Source organism: Leopardus geoffroyi, chromosome C3 (assembly GCF_018350155.1).
Source record: "Leopardus geoffroyi isolate Oge1 chromosome C3, O.geoffroyi_Oge1_pat1.0, whole genome shotgun sequence".
Taxonomy (NCBI): Eukaryota; Metazoa; Chordata; class Mammalia; order Carnivora; family Felidae; genus Leopardus; species Leopardus geoffroyi.
The window spans coordinates 133,919,807-133,933,108 of record NC_059338.1 but is presented as its reverse complement, the minus strand read 5'-3'; the positions used below and the strand labels follow the sequence as shown (position 1 = coordinate 133,933,108).

At 39.5% G+C, this 13,302-nt stretch overlaps 1 protein-coding gene across 4 annotated transcripts in view; it reads right to left on the bottom strand.

The window, feature by feature from the left end:
- SLCO5A1 (solute carrier organic anion transporter family member 5A1) overlaps positions 1-13,302 on the bottom strand; it is a 211,294-nt gene that overhangs the window by 78,853 nt on the left and 119,139 nt on the right. For all 4 annotated transcript variants that reach the window (XR_006706594.1, XM_045454978.1, XM_045454977.1 and 1 more), the window contains exons 3-4: positions 9,495-9,627; positions 2,631-2,848 (exon numbers count right to left, since the gene is read on the bottom strand). Coding sequence is in view for 3 of the 4 variants with exons in the window: in XM_045454978.1 (XP_045310934.1) it covers positions 2,631-2,848; positions 9,495-9,627 (351 nt within the window). In the remaining variant the exon portion in view is untranslated. The remainder of the gene's footprint in view (positions 1-2,630; positions 2,849-9,494; positions 9,628-13,302) is intronic.

Sequence of the window (13,302 nt, the reverse complement as noted above, 5' to 3'; positions counted from 1 at the left end):
TATTGAGCATAGAGAAGACGGAGAGGAGAAATCCCCAGCAGTACAAGATGATCCACAATAAAATAGTATATAGATTCAGTTTTGAAAAACAATCTTAGAATTCCATAACCACTTTTTCCACTTTTGAACCCACATGCCTAAGTGCCCTTTCCCACGGAAGTAGGCCCTGAGTCAAAGATTCAAGTCCAAGCAGTTTATTGGGGAGGTTCAGAAAAAGCTGTTCAGGAGTGCCCAGAACACAAGAGTCGCCTACAAGGGATGTAGAAATATACCTCAGAACTGTCTCACCCATCAAGTAGGGAAGCTGGGGTGTTCATCAGCCAGTGGTTAAGACTGCCGTGGGGAGGGGGAGACCTGGGTGGCTTAGCCAGTTAAGTGCCCGACGTGGACTCTGGTCATGATCTCGTGATTCGTGAGTTGAAGCCCGACATCATGCTCTCTGCTGTCAGTGCGGAGCCCGCTTCAGATCCTCTGTCCCCTCTCTATGCCCCTCCCCCACCCTCTCAAACATAAATAAACATTGGTGGGGGGAAGGGGGGGAGGCTGCTGTGTGGGGAGTGGGAGAGTGTTAATTCCCTGGCACTTGATACCAGGCTCAAGTAGGAGCCAAGAGGTTTCCCAGCCCACAAAGAAAATCCTCAGGCAAGAAAGACCTGCAGACCTTCAGGAAGGTACCAGCAGCCAGCAGGCCTCCGCCACAAAGACAGTAAGGTCCCAGAGGGAGACGGGACATGAACATCATTGTCTACACTGCATCCTCCAAAGGAACGCCATCCCCCCCTCCAGTCATATCTGTTGTTGGTGTTTGATATCAGTCTTCTCTTCCTTTTCTCTACTATCCAAGACAGCATATATTTCACATTTAAGCATCTACCCCTAAGCTATAAAATATACAATCTTAGCTTACCTATGTCTTTATTTTCCCTTTGACTCTACTTTATATTCTTTATAAATTAAGACTCTAAGTTGGGGCACCTGGGTGGCTCAGTCAATCAAGTGTCCAACTCTCGATTTCGGCTCATGTCATGATCTCACAGTTTTGTAAGATCAAGCCCTGGGGGCTCAGTGCTGACAGCATGGAGCCTGCTTGGGATTCTCTCCATCCCTCTCTCTCTGCCCTTCCCCTGTTCAAATGCTCTCTCTCTCTCTCTCTCAAATAAATAAATATTTTTTTAAAAAGACTCTGTCTATTCTTGTGTTGTATATTCTTTAATATCAGTCTTGCTCTCTATCAAGTTATAAAAAAAAAAAATTACTCCTTTGCTAATAGCCAACAGGATCCATAATACACCCATGAAAATGATGGGTTGGCCCACATGATAAGAGCTCAGGTCACACTAGCATCCAAAGAATACTTGATGCTATTAGAGCAGAGTAATTTTTGCAGTTCCAAAAGTACACACTGTCACAAAATAATTGCAGGGGGAAGGGGAGTAGAGGAGGCAGGTCTAAAACTTAACTGGGAAGGACCATTTTCAAAGAAATGTGACTTCACTTGTTTTGCAAAAATATGGTCTTAAAAAAAGTCCGATCTAACTATTATTTTTCTTTGACTGCAGGGACTATTCCATAATATATTAGTAACTTCCTTCTAGGCCTAAAAAGTTCCTCTTTGACTTTAGTGTGTATATAATCAAAGTAAGAGGATATGTGCCTAGGAAAATTTTACCTAAAACAATCTTGACTGATGTAAGCACTTGGTAAATCCTATGCTTCATAATTTCAAGAAGAAAAAAAAAATCAACTCAGGGATTAAAAGGCTGAAATTAATGGGAATGTGGTATTATAGTTTTCTTGACTCAGAGGGACTTACTGTCACTCAACAGATAGACTGAACACTGAACAAATATTGCCTGGTTAAAATTAATTTGTTTGGGTTTGAGATTGCCTAATCTAGTCTTTAATTTTAAGACAAATAAAAATGAAAAATAGACCCGTACACATCTCTGAAACTTTCTGGATGTTTTTACACTGATGTTTAGAGGCCCATTCTATGGCCACTTACAAGCATCTGACAGAGCCACTGTTAAATGAGATTGCTACCCAGTATTAGATTTTACTTTTAGGTAAGGATCAGGCCACACATCACCAAACCCACTGTTCCTCTGGAAAAAAACCATTCATCATACAATGCAGTATTTTAAAAGTCAGACATCTCTACTTACAGTAAATGACATACATAAATATCTGTATCTTTAGGGTCTATATCAGTGCTTCTCAAACAATCTGTGATGAAGAACTATTTTTGAATTGATGTTTCCAGGCTGTCATATACTGATACTTTTGCAAAATATATTAAAGATGAACTATAAGAAAATAAAATGTTTACCATACAAAATGCAAACTAAGTTTGTTATCCTTATTAGATTCAACAGGCATAAAGTTATTGTCAAATATCTTTAAACGTTTCTCAACATTTACTCAAACTTTCAGTACTTATCACAAGCCAGTAGCAGTTGGTGGATAGCACTGGCCTTGGACCACAGTTTGAGTAGCACTGATCTAAAATACCATGCACTAAATAAATAAATGAATGAATAAATAAATAAATAAATAAATAAACACACACAGATAAAAATAAGATAAAATAAAATAACTGCACACATATTTTCTCAAAAGATATACTTTACCTCTGACATTCTTTCCAAATCCCATAGAAGAAACTTTTTTGTCCACTTGTTCACTATTGTTTGATTTCTCCTTCATAACGTCATCGTCACTAACAACATCAGCAGAAAATTTTTTCTTTTTCTTTTTCTTGTGTCGAGGAGGAAGCTTTTTTGGAAAAGTAAACATTGGGAATATCACAAGAAACATTGCAATGGCACAAAGGAGGAATCCACTCCACCTAAAAAATTGGGAAATGGGAATAGCATTTATGGCCTTTGTATTATGAGTGAGAACAAATTAGCAAAGTAGAAGTTCATGGTAATAAAATTCTCCAGGGAAAATTTTTTACCTTCAACAACTGTAAAGCAATAGGAAGTTGGACAAACTAAGAAAGCACGGGAATCCTCCCTTTCTATGTTATAAATGAGAAATCTGCCCAATAATTATACTAGTATGATAATGAACATTATAATTAGCAACCTGACTAGAATTTTATTCAAATATTTGTTAGTTCTGCTATAATGTGCATTTTACAATAAATCAAGAAATAAAAAATAAATCAATAACTCATAAGTATAATAAGAAAATAACACAGACTCTCTCAGCATGCTTTGTGGACCAAAATAGACACATTTTTCTTACAGAAAACCATCCTTACCTCATGTGAAATGTATTTTAAATTGCTAATGGCATTCAAATATTTTTCTGCAAGAATTTCAGAATATATTGAGCCTCTTAGCTGGCCCTTACCATAGTTAATCATGAGGGCCACCGAAGACACTTATGTTTGATCACTGCCTTCAAGAACTTACCTAGTTGTAAAGGAGCTAAAAATATAAGAAACAATCTCCAAGGAATGCATGAACGTATACAATTAAGTGTTAGATCATGTGGTATAGACTATGAATGCTATAAACATTCAGATAAAGGAAATGTGTGTTAGAAACAGACACAGGGGAAGCAGACCTTGGAGAAGCAGACCTTGAGCTATGTAGAATTGAGAGTCTGTCATTGAATTCATCTGAGGTTGCCATGCTGCAAAGAGCAGAAAGCAAATGTAGAGAGTAGAACTCAAATTCTAGTTAAGGCCTTGGGCTTCTTGCTTGCATAATTCCTCAGGCGCGATCTCTCAGTCCCCTGTCAACCCTTTCTTAGCAAAGCAAGTAGAGGCTTCTGATCCTACCTAACAGGGTTGCCACTTTCTTACATACTGACTCCTTGCCTCTAATCTCTGTCCTTAAAGCTTTCAGGTTCTTAATGCTCAGACTCTGACTTCTGTATCAGCACATTCCTATAGTTGCAACCTGGATGCAAGCAGCATTCTAAGCATCGGTGTTGAAATCAACATTAATCATCATCCATTAAGAATATTAATCATCCATTAAGAATGTAGATCGGGGCATCTGAGTGGCTCAGTCGGTTAAGCGTCTGATTCTTGATTTCGGCTCAGGGCATGATCTCATGGTTTGTGAGATCAAACCCCACGCTGAGCTCTGCACTGACAGGGCAGAACCTGCTTGAGATTCTCCCTCTCCCTCTCTCTCTGCCCCTCCCCTGCTTGTGCTCCCTCTCTCTCTCAAAATAAATAAATAAACATTAAATATATATATATATATTAAAAAAAGAATACAGATCAATAGAAAAGTAAAAATTCATTCAAAAATAGCGTTTCTATTAAAGTACTGTTATCAGCTGCTAAAAAGGTCACACTTTTGCTGACAGAATAATTTCAAATAATTCCATAAACCAGTCATTAATAATCCAGTGTGCTATTTTCAAAGATACTTAAAGTTATATCAAATAAAGATTTATAAACAATCAGAAAAAAAGGCTTTATTTTGAGAAGATTGCTCAGAGCAGACTTCTAGCAATTTCAATTATTCAGTGTACAATCAAGAACCCAGTGCCTGACACAGATTAGGTGCTGAAAATCCTGAATAAATAACATTGAATGAGATAGGTTTTAAAAAATAAAGTCATCTGTCTACAGAGAACATGGCTACGATCCTATCTGGCCCTGTAGTAACTCACTGCTTATGGGGCCTTTGCTGATCCGTCCCTCCTTATCTACCACCTTTCCGCACATGCTACATTCAAGTCCCTTGAACTCCCTCAGTTCCCTAGACCAGAACAGGACAGATAGCGCAATATAAGGGACAGTTCTAGAGCTGTGGCTTCAGACAAACATGAGTTTTGTCTTGTCTTTACCACTTACTAGCTCTAAGATCCTGGGGAAATTATTTCACTTTTCCAAACCAGCTTTCTCATCTGAAAGAAGAATACTACTAGCTGCTTTTTGACGTCATCAGAATTAATAAGACAATGCATACGGTGGACCTAAAAAAATGCCTGCCCCCAAATCAGCAATCAATTCAAAGTAGCTAGTTTTGTTTTTGTTATGTAGATCTGTATTCAGCAACACTACCCACCTCCACGCAGAGATATCAAATGAAAATTATATGCAAACATTTAAGATAGACTTATAGTTGGGGCACCTGGGTGGCCACAGCCAGTTAAGCGTCCAACTCTGGATTTCAACTCAGGTCATAGTCTCATGGTTTGTGAGACTGCTGCGTTAGGCTCTGCACTGACAGCACAGAGCCTGCTTGGGATTCTCTCTCTCTTTTTCTCTCTGCCCCTCCCCTGCTTGTGCTCTCTCTCTCTCTCTCAAATAAATAAATAAACATTTAAAAAAAAATACACTTATAGTAGTCCAGAATAAGAGTAAATAACAGAAGGAAGGGAAAAATTATAGCAAATAAACAAAAATAAAAGTTTGGGGTCTTTTCAAAGCAGAGCAAGCTGGCCCATATTCTTCAATGGTCTTCAGTAGCATTGACAAAATGCATGATCTAATCACAGAGCCAAAGAAGACCCCAAGAAAAGCTGAGGAAGACAGAAAGTATGTGCTATATGTTAGCAAAAGACCATCAGTAAGAGCTAAAACTGAGAAACCAGAGTCCCTAAGTCTCTTTCATGAAGCATTACTCAGAGACGACTCACAAAGTGGAGCCAGTTAAGTATACTGACTAAGAGCTTCGCCTTGGACTGTTTCTTATCCCCCAGCTCTCACTGCCTCCAAGGCTTTGGGCAAGTTATTCAAATCACTGTGCGTCAATTTCCTCATCTGTAAAGTGGGCATTAGTGACTACATATGGTTGTTGTGTATGTAGGCCTAAATACGAGGCTTAAACAAAAATGTCTGTGAAGCACTTAGTACAATGTTTGACACACAGTCATCACCCCATAAACATTAGCATTATTCATGCCTTCCTTCACTCTCTCAGTATATAGTTATTGAAAAATCCATCATTACTACTAGGCATTGGATTAAATAACATTGTATCAAATACCTCGTTTCTGGTCAAGGTAAAAGTCTATTATAAACTAAGCTACTTGATAAATAAAATTCAATTTTTAAAGAGATCTTTATTATACAGTTCTACATTGACAACTTTTATCATGTATACAACTAATATTGGACCATTAAAATAAATAGGGGCTCTTGGGTGGCTCACCCAGGTAAGCGTCCGACTTTGGCTCGGGTCATGATCTCGCGGATCATGAATTGGGACCCTCTGTCAGGCTTTGTGCTGACAGCTCAGAGCCTAGAGTCTGCTTCAGATTCTGTGTCTCCCACCCACTCTCTCTCTTCCCCTCCCCTGCTCATGCTCTCTCTCTCTCTCTCTCTCTCTCAAAACTAAATAAAAACGTTTTTTAAAAATTTTGTAATAAAATAAATAAAAGTTCCTGAACATTTATTAAATTCAAAGAACTGAAAAATAGCTAACACATACCATGTAACAAGAACTATTCTTTTTTCTCTTTTTTAAAAAAAAAGTTTTAATGTTTATTTATTTTTGAGAGACAGATTGAGAGCGGAGGAGAGGCAGAGAGACAGGGAGACACGGAATCTGAAGCAGGCTCCAGGCTCCTCATTGTTAGCACAGAGCTGGACATGGGGCCTGACCCCCGGAACGCAAGATCATGCCCTGAGCCAAAGTCAGACGCTTAACCAATTGAGCCACCCAGGCACCCATAGCAAGAATTATTTAAAGCTCCACAGATACAGACCCTTCTATTCCCCATAACAACCCTATGAAGTAGCTACTGCAATTACTTCTATTTTATGGCGTTTTTTAAGACCAACAACTGAGGGGCACCTGGGTGACTCAGTCCATTGAGTGTCCAACCTCAGCTCAGGTCTTGATCTTGTGGTTCGTGAGTCTGAGCCCTGCGTCAGGCTCGCTGCTGTCAGCGCAGAGCCTGCTTGCGATCCTCTGTCCCCCTCTCTCTCTGCCCTTCCCCTGCTTGTGCTCTCTCTCTCAAAAATAAATAAAACATCTTAAAAATTTTTTAATAAATAAAAATTAAAAAATTAAACCAACAACTGAGGCACAGAGAAGTTAAGTAACTTCCTCCAAGGTCACACAGCTATTAGGTGGCAGACTAAGATTTAAACCCAGGAGAATATGGCTTCAGAGTCTGCGCTCTTAATCACTCTACTTTGCTACCAATTGGAGTGATGTCTACTAGAAAACTTTAAAAAGTCAGTATATGGGGCACATGGGTGGCTCAGGCGATTAAGTGTCTGACTTCAGCTCAGGTCATGATCCCACAGTTCATGAGTTCGAGGCCTGTGTTGGGCTCTGTGTTGACAGCTCAGAGCCTAGAGCCTGCTTCAGATTCTGTGTCTCCCTCCCTCTCTGCTCCTCCCCTGCTCATTCTTTGTCTCTCTCTCCCTCTCTCTCAAAAATAAATAAACATTAAAAAATGAAATGAAATGAAATGAAATGAAATGAAATGAAATGAAATGAAATGAAATGAAATGAAAAATTAAAAGTCAGCATAAAGTACTTATGAGCCTGAAGCTCGTATCTCTTTCCTTCTCCCTGCCCCCAATTTGGTCCTCTTCATCTTTCCCCCTCCCTCTAGATGTTCCCTTTGTTGACATGCTCTTTTCACAGACATCTAAATATAACACAAAATATACATTGAATGTTCATAAACATATTTTAATAATCCACTTTTCCGAGAATAAAAAAAAATCCTTACTCTGATTTATTTCAGAACTGTAAAGAAAACAGTAGTTGAGACCAAAAATTTCACTATTGGTTAAGAACTTAAAACTCCTGTGTTATTCCCCTAATGCTGACAAGGGAACTTCCTTTTGTATGATTTACAAATTCTACCAGTCCAAGTTCATCTAGATCTTAGCACATCCATCTTCAAAGAGCATTACTTATGAAAAGAGAAGTGTTATGTAACTTAATTGATATTTCTTAACTGCTTTGAAAATAGACAGTGTTAAGCATTATTCTCATGTACTTAAGAGTTATGAGATTATCTTATAATGAAATGCATAGGTAACAAAAATGCTCTAAGAAACTCTTTGGAAAGTAATCAGTTGACACTAATTTCTAATAGTGAACTATTCTCTTTATTATAAAATGAGCATTTCTTGTCAGTGTATACCTATTACTAATCCATGTTAAATGAACTCAGGAAGCCAATACTTTTTGGTTGGTGCTTGCTATCATGAAGAAATAACTTATGTGCAAGTTGAGGACAATGAAGAACTCAACACAGTCCTGGCTGTGTGGATGAATAACCTAACATCCAAAGTTGGAGTTCTCATTCTAAGTCCTCAAGATTACTTATTTAGCAAGACAATTAAGGGCTACAAGTGAGAGAACAGCTAAATCTCTAGCACTCGTTGGAAAAACAATTACTGAGTGAAAAGATTCACTAACAGTGTGACAATGGAAAAGAGGGGGCTGGAGTTTGGGGCAGTCGGGGAGGGCTGACAAAGCAGAAACACAGATATAATAAGGAAGTGGGAGGAAAATATTTTTTTAAAAGGCACAGCAAAGATAATGAAAGCTAGGACACAGCAAAGATAATGAAAGCTAGGACACAGCAAAGATAATGAAAGCTAGGACACAGGAAAGCCCCAACACAGCCACCTTCTCCTCCTCCACTCTGCTATTTATAGCAGAAAATGCCTCAACCCTAAAGAAGGATTGGATTAAGCCAATGTTCCCAAGCCCTCAGCACTAGTTTCCCATTGCTGCTATAACTACCCCACCCTTAGGGTTTAAAACTACTTAAACGTGGTATCTTATAGTTCTGGCGATCAACAGTCTCAAGTGGGCTGGCAAGGCTGCATTCCTTTTGGAGGCTCTAGGGGAAAAAAACTATTTCCTTGGGTTTCCTAGCTTCTAGAGTCTGAGTGTGTTCCTTGGCTCATAGAATCTTCCTCCATCTCCAAAGAATGTGGCTCCAACCTCTGCTTCAATCACCATATCTTCTCTCAGTCAGACCCTCCTGTCTCCCTCTTACCCTTATAGGGACCCCTGTGATTACACAGGGCCCATTCCTGTCATGAGGATAGTTTCCCTGTCTCAAGACCCCTTAATCACATCTGCAAAGTGTCTTGCCATATAAGCCAACACATCCATAGGCTCTGGAGATTAGGACATGGATATCTCTGGAGGATTAACTATTCTGCCTTCCACCCCATCCTGGGTGACTTTCAGCTGTTTTTCATATTCCCTTGGGGGAAATTATTTTAACTGTAAGAGTACCACAACATGAACTATCATTAATAATAAGTGAAATAGGGGCGCTTGGGTGGCTCAGTCAGTTAAGCGTCCAACTTTGGCTCAAGTCATGATCTCATAGTACATGGGTTCAAGCCCCACATCAGGCTCTGTGCTGACAGCTCAGAGCCTGGAGCCTGCTTCAGATTCTGTGTCTCCCTCTCTCTCTCTGCCCCTCCCCTGCTCATGCTCTGTCTCTGTCTCAAAAATAAATAGAAACATTAAAAAAATTATAAAAAAATAATAATAAGTGAAATGAAAAATTTAGTAAACAGTTCTTACCAGTTTCCAATGAAACGAGGGTCACTCTGATCAAGGTTAACAGGATTTCTGGGATCGACATAAAACCCAATAAGAAGTCCACCTAATAAATATCCCACTGCAGGACCAAGTGCTCCCATGACATACATGATGGCTGAGAAGACAGAAGGGGAAACATGAAATACAGCAACGTGTTACTTAAATTTCAAGAGCTGTCTAATTTCAGTCATTCCATTTATATGTCACGGTTAAACCCAGTCAACAGCATCCAAAAACAAAGAACTTTAGAGATTGTGCCTCTATTTATATTTGGGTTTCAAATCATGCCCTTTATTTAGCTGCTGCCTGTTGTCCTTTTAGAACATCAGAATCATCTGGACAGCTTTTCGGTTGCTTTTGTTTGTTTTTTTTAATGTAAGTGCTCGGCCCCACTAAATTTAAATTTCTGAAAGTGCTAGTTAATGAGCAGTCACTGGATAACCAAGAGAAGATGAAACGTAGTGTCAAGATTAAAAAATAAATAAATAAAAATAAATAAATAAATACAAGGTCATTTCAAGATAAGAAGGAAAAAAAAGTAGAAGTCACTTGTCACAGCTGGAAGATTCTAACAGAACGAGTGGACCAAGGCCAGATTCTGCCATGAAGCTGGATTTAATTGAATTGGCAAAGGTGCTCAAGCCCCCTCAAATCATGAATATTTTTCAAACCACCACTTTAGAATCAAAGAAGAGCTTCCAATGCATTTGGTTTCTTGTGAATTGAGGAACCTTAGTTAAAGATTCATAAATCTCGTTAAATGGCATGAGTGAGAAGGTCCAAATGGATAGCAGGAACCCACAGCTGAATGAAAAAATAACTTTTTAAAGCACATGACCAAAACAGGAGGGGAAGGGGTTCTGTCAGTAGATCAGAAAGGTTTTCATTCTATCCAAAAAACAATTTGGCCATCAAAATGGGCTTAGAGCAAAACATAACAATAAATTAGGGGTGCCTGGGTGGCTCAGTCGGTTGAGTGTCTGACTTTGTCTCAGGTCATGATCTCGCAGTTGACGAGTTCAAGCCCCACAACGGGCTCTGTGCTGACAGCTCGGAGCCTGGAGCCTGCTTCACATTCTGTGTCTCCCTCGCTCTCTGCCCCTTCCCTGCTCATGCTCTGTCTCTCTCTGTCTCAAAAACAAATAAACATTAGAAAAAATAACAATAAATTCACTGTCATGCCTTTATATTGTTTTGACTGCTGTGATTTCAAATAAAAAAATAATTTTGTCAATTTTTAAATTTTGAGGTAGGATATGAAATTCCTTGAAAATCGTAGAAAAATCTAGCCACACATTCCAAACCCATTTTTTTTCCTGCTAAAATTTAGTTATTTGGGGAGAAATCTATAAACACTTTTAAGATACTCTTGGATGCAAGGCATGATAAACTCAGGTGTTGAGGCACCTGGGTGGCTCATTGGTGAAGTGTCCGACTTTGGCTCAGGTCATGATTTCACAGTTCTTGAGTTCAAGCCATGTGTCAGGCTCTGTGCTGACAGTTCAGAGCCTGGAGCCTGCTTCAGATTCTGTATCTCCCTCTCTCCTCTCCCTCTGCCCCTCCCCTGCTCATTCTCTCTCTCTCTCTCTAGAATAAACCTCAAAAAAAAAAAAACCCTCAGGTGTTACATATTTCTCACTTCTGTTGCCATCATGCATTTAAGCTACTGAATAAATAACTAGTTTTCCATACCCTTTAAATAGCACCATATTGGGGTGGCTCAGTTGGTCAAGCATCCAACTTCAGCTCAGATCATGATCTCACAGTTCATGAGTTCAAGCCCCATGTCGGGCTCTGTGCTCATAGCTCAGAGCCTGGAGTTTCAGATTCTGTGTCTCCCTCTCTCTCTGCCCCATCCCCACTCATGCTCTGTTTCTCTCTGTCTTAAAAATAAGTAAAACATTAAAAAAATAAGAAATAAAAAAATAAATAGTACCATATTTACCAAAAAGAAAATCTGAGTAATCAGACTAGCTCCACCTTACTTTATCACCTGCACCTAAATAAACTTTGAATAAACTTGTACCTCCTGTTACTTATCACTACAGACAGTAATTTAACACCTGTTCCCATTTTTCACACTATTTCATAAGAGAAAGTGCCGTGTTTATTTTACAGAATCGTCTGCTTGTAACAAAAGACATTAGGTGCTTCGACTTCTCCATCTGTGTTTGGAAATGGAGAATGGAAGCACAGCCACAAGTAACTGGTATTCCTTTGGAAGCATACTTTTAATAAAACAAAATTAGAATTTTGATAAATATCTTGTTAACCTCTCTGTTTATAGCCTGAAACGGAACCCGAGAATAAAAAATGCTTTTTCAGTTTTACCCATATGCATATGAAGATAAAATTTATGTTTACACCTCCAGGCAAATCAGCACCATTTACAACTTAAAACTGTAATGAGGCCAAAATGTGACATGAATCATCTTCCCAAAATAGTTCTTCTGGCATGAAAGAGACTGTCTTACAAACACAGACAGGGAAAAGGGTATTTCCGCCATCCTGTTTATGCCTGGGGCACTTGAGTGCAGCATCTCGGAATGCCAAGCAGCACGGTGCAGGATGTGTGCTGGCAAGACCTCGCAATTACATGGCGAATGGAACACCAATTAAATAACATCTCCAAAAAAACTTAACTACTCTTTAACTTCTCTTAAATATTTGTTTATTTTTGAGAGAGAGAGAGAGAGTGCACGCGCGCACAAACACACACACACACACACACACACACACACACACACACACAAAGGGGGGAAGGGGCAGAGAGAGAGAAAGACACAGAATCCGAAGCAGCCTCCAGGCTCTCAACTGTCGGCACAGAGCCCAATGTGGGGCTCGAACTCATGAACCGTGAGATCATGACCCGAGCCGAAGTCGGAGGCTTAACCGACTGAGCCACCCGGGAGCCCAAACTTAACTACTTTTTCAAATACAGATAAAACTTTTTAAAATTCAGCTATGTAATCAGAAAAAGTTTATTTGTAATATCTAGCAAACACTAGGCCAACTGAATCATTCACACTAACATATATATACACATATATCTATATAATTGTATTACATATTATGCTCTCTATAATAGTGTCGTGACTATACTATATATCTATAAATCAATAAATATATAACACTATAGATAGAGATAGAGATATATAATAACTCGTTGACATGGTCCTATTTGGTAAATAAATTCTTCTGGCCACTGAGCTAACATTTATTAATTGATTAACCAGTAGAACTCATTCAGAGCTTATTAGAGGGGCAAATTGTTGACACAAATTCATATCACTCACCCTCCCAGTCAAAAATTCTCAATCGCCACCCACCCACCAACCACCACTGCTTGAAGAAAGTCCAAACTGCTCTGGAGTTCAAGGGTGGGACGAGTTGGCCTCCTCCTGCCATTTTACTCTTCAAACCTACTGACTGCACTCAGGGCTCCAGGCAGACTGACTCTCAGACAGACCTGGGCAGAGCCACCTCTCTTCCCTTGAAGACCCACCGTGCCCCCAGGCTTCCCTGTCTGTCTGAATCCTACCTGTTCTTCAAGGCCTAACCAAGTCCAGTACTGCCTGTCCTCCCCTGAGTGGTCTCTGTCTCCTCAGAGACCTCCTCCTCTGTCTATTCCAGCGGCCTCCACACTTTTTCATCACCCATCTCTATTGGTAAGAGTTTTTAAACATTTACCACAGGGGTGCCTGGGTGACTCAGTGCGTTAAGTGCCAGACTCTAGATTTCAGTTCAGATCATCACCTCACAGTTCGTGAGATCGAGACCTGTGTCAGGT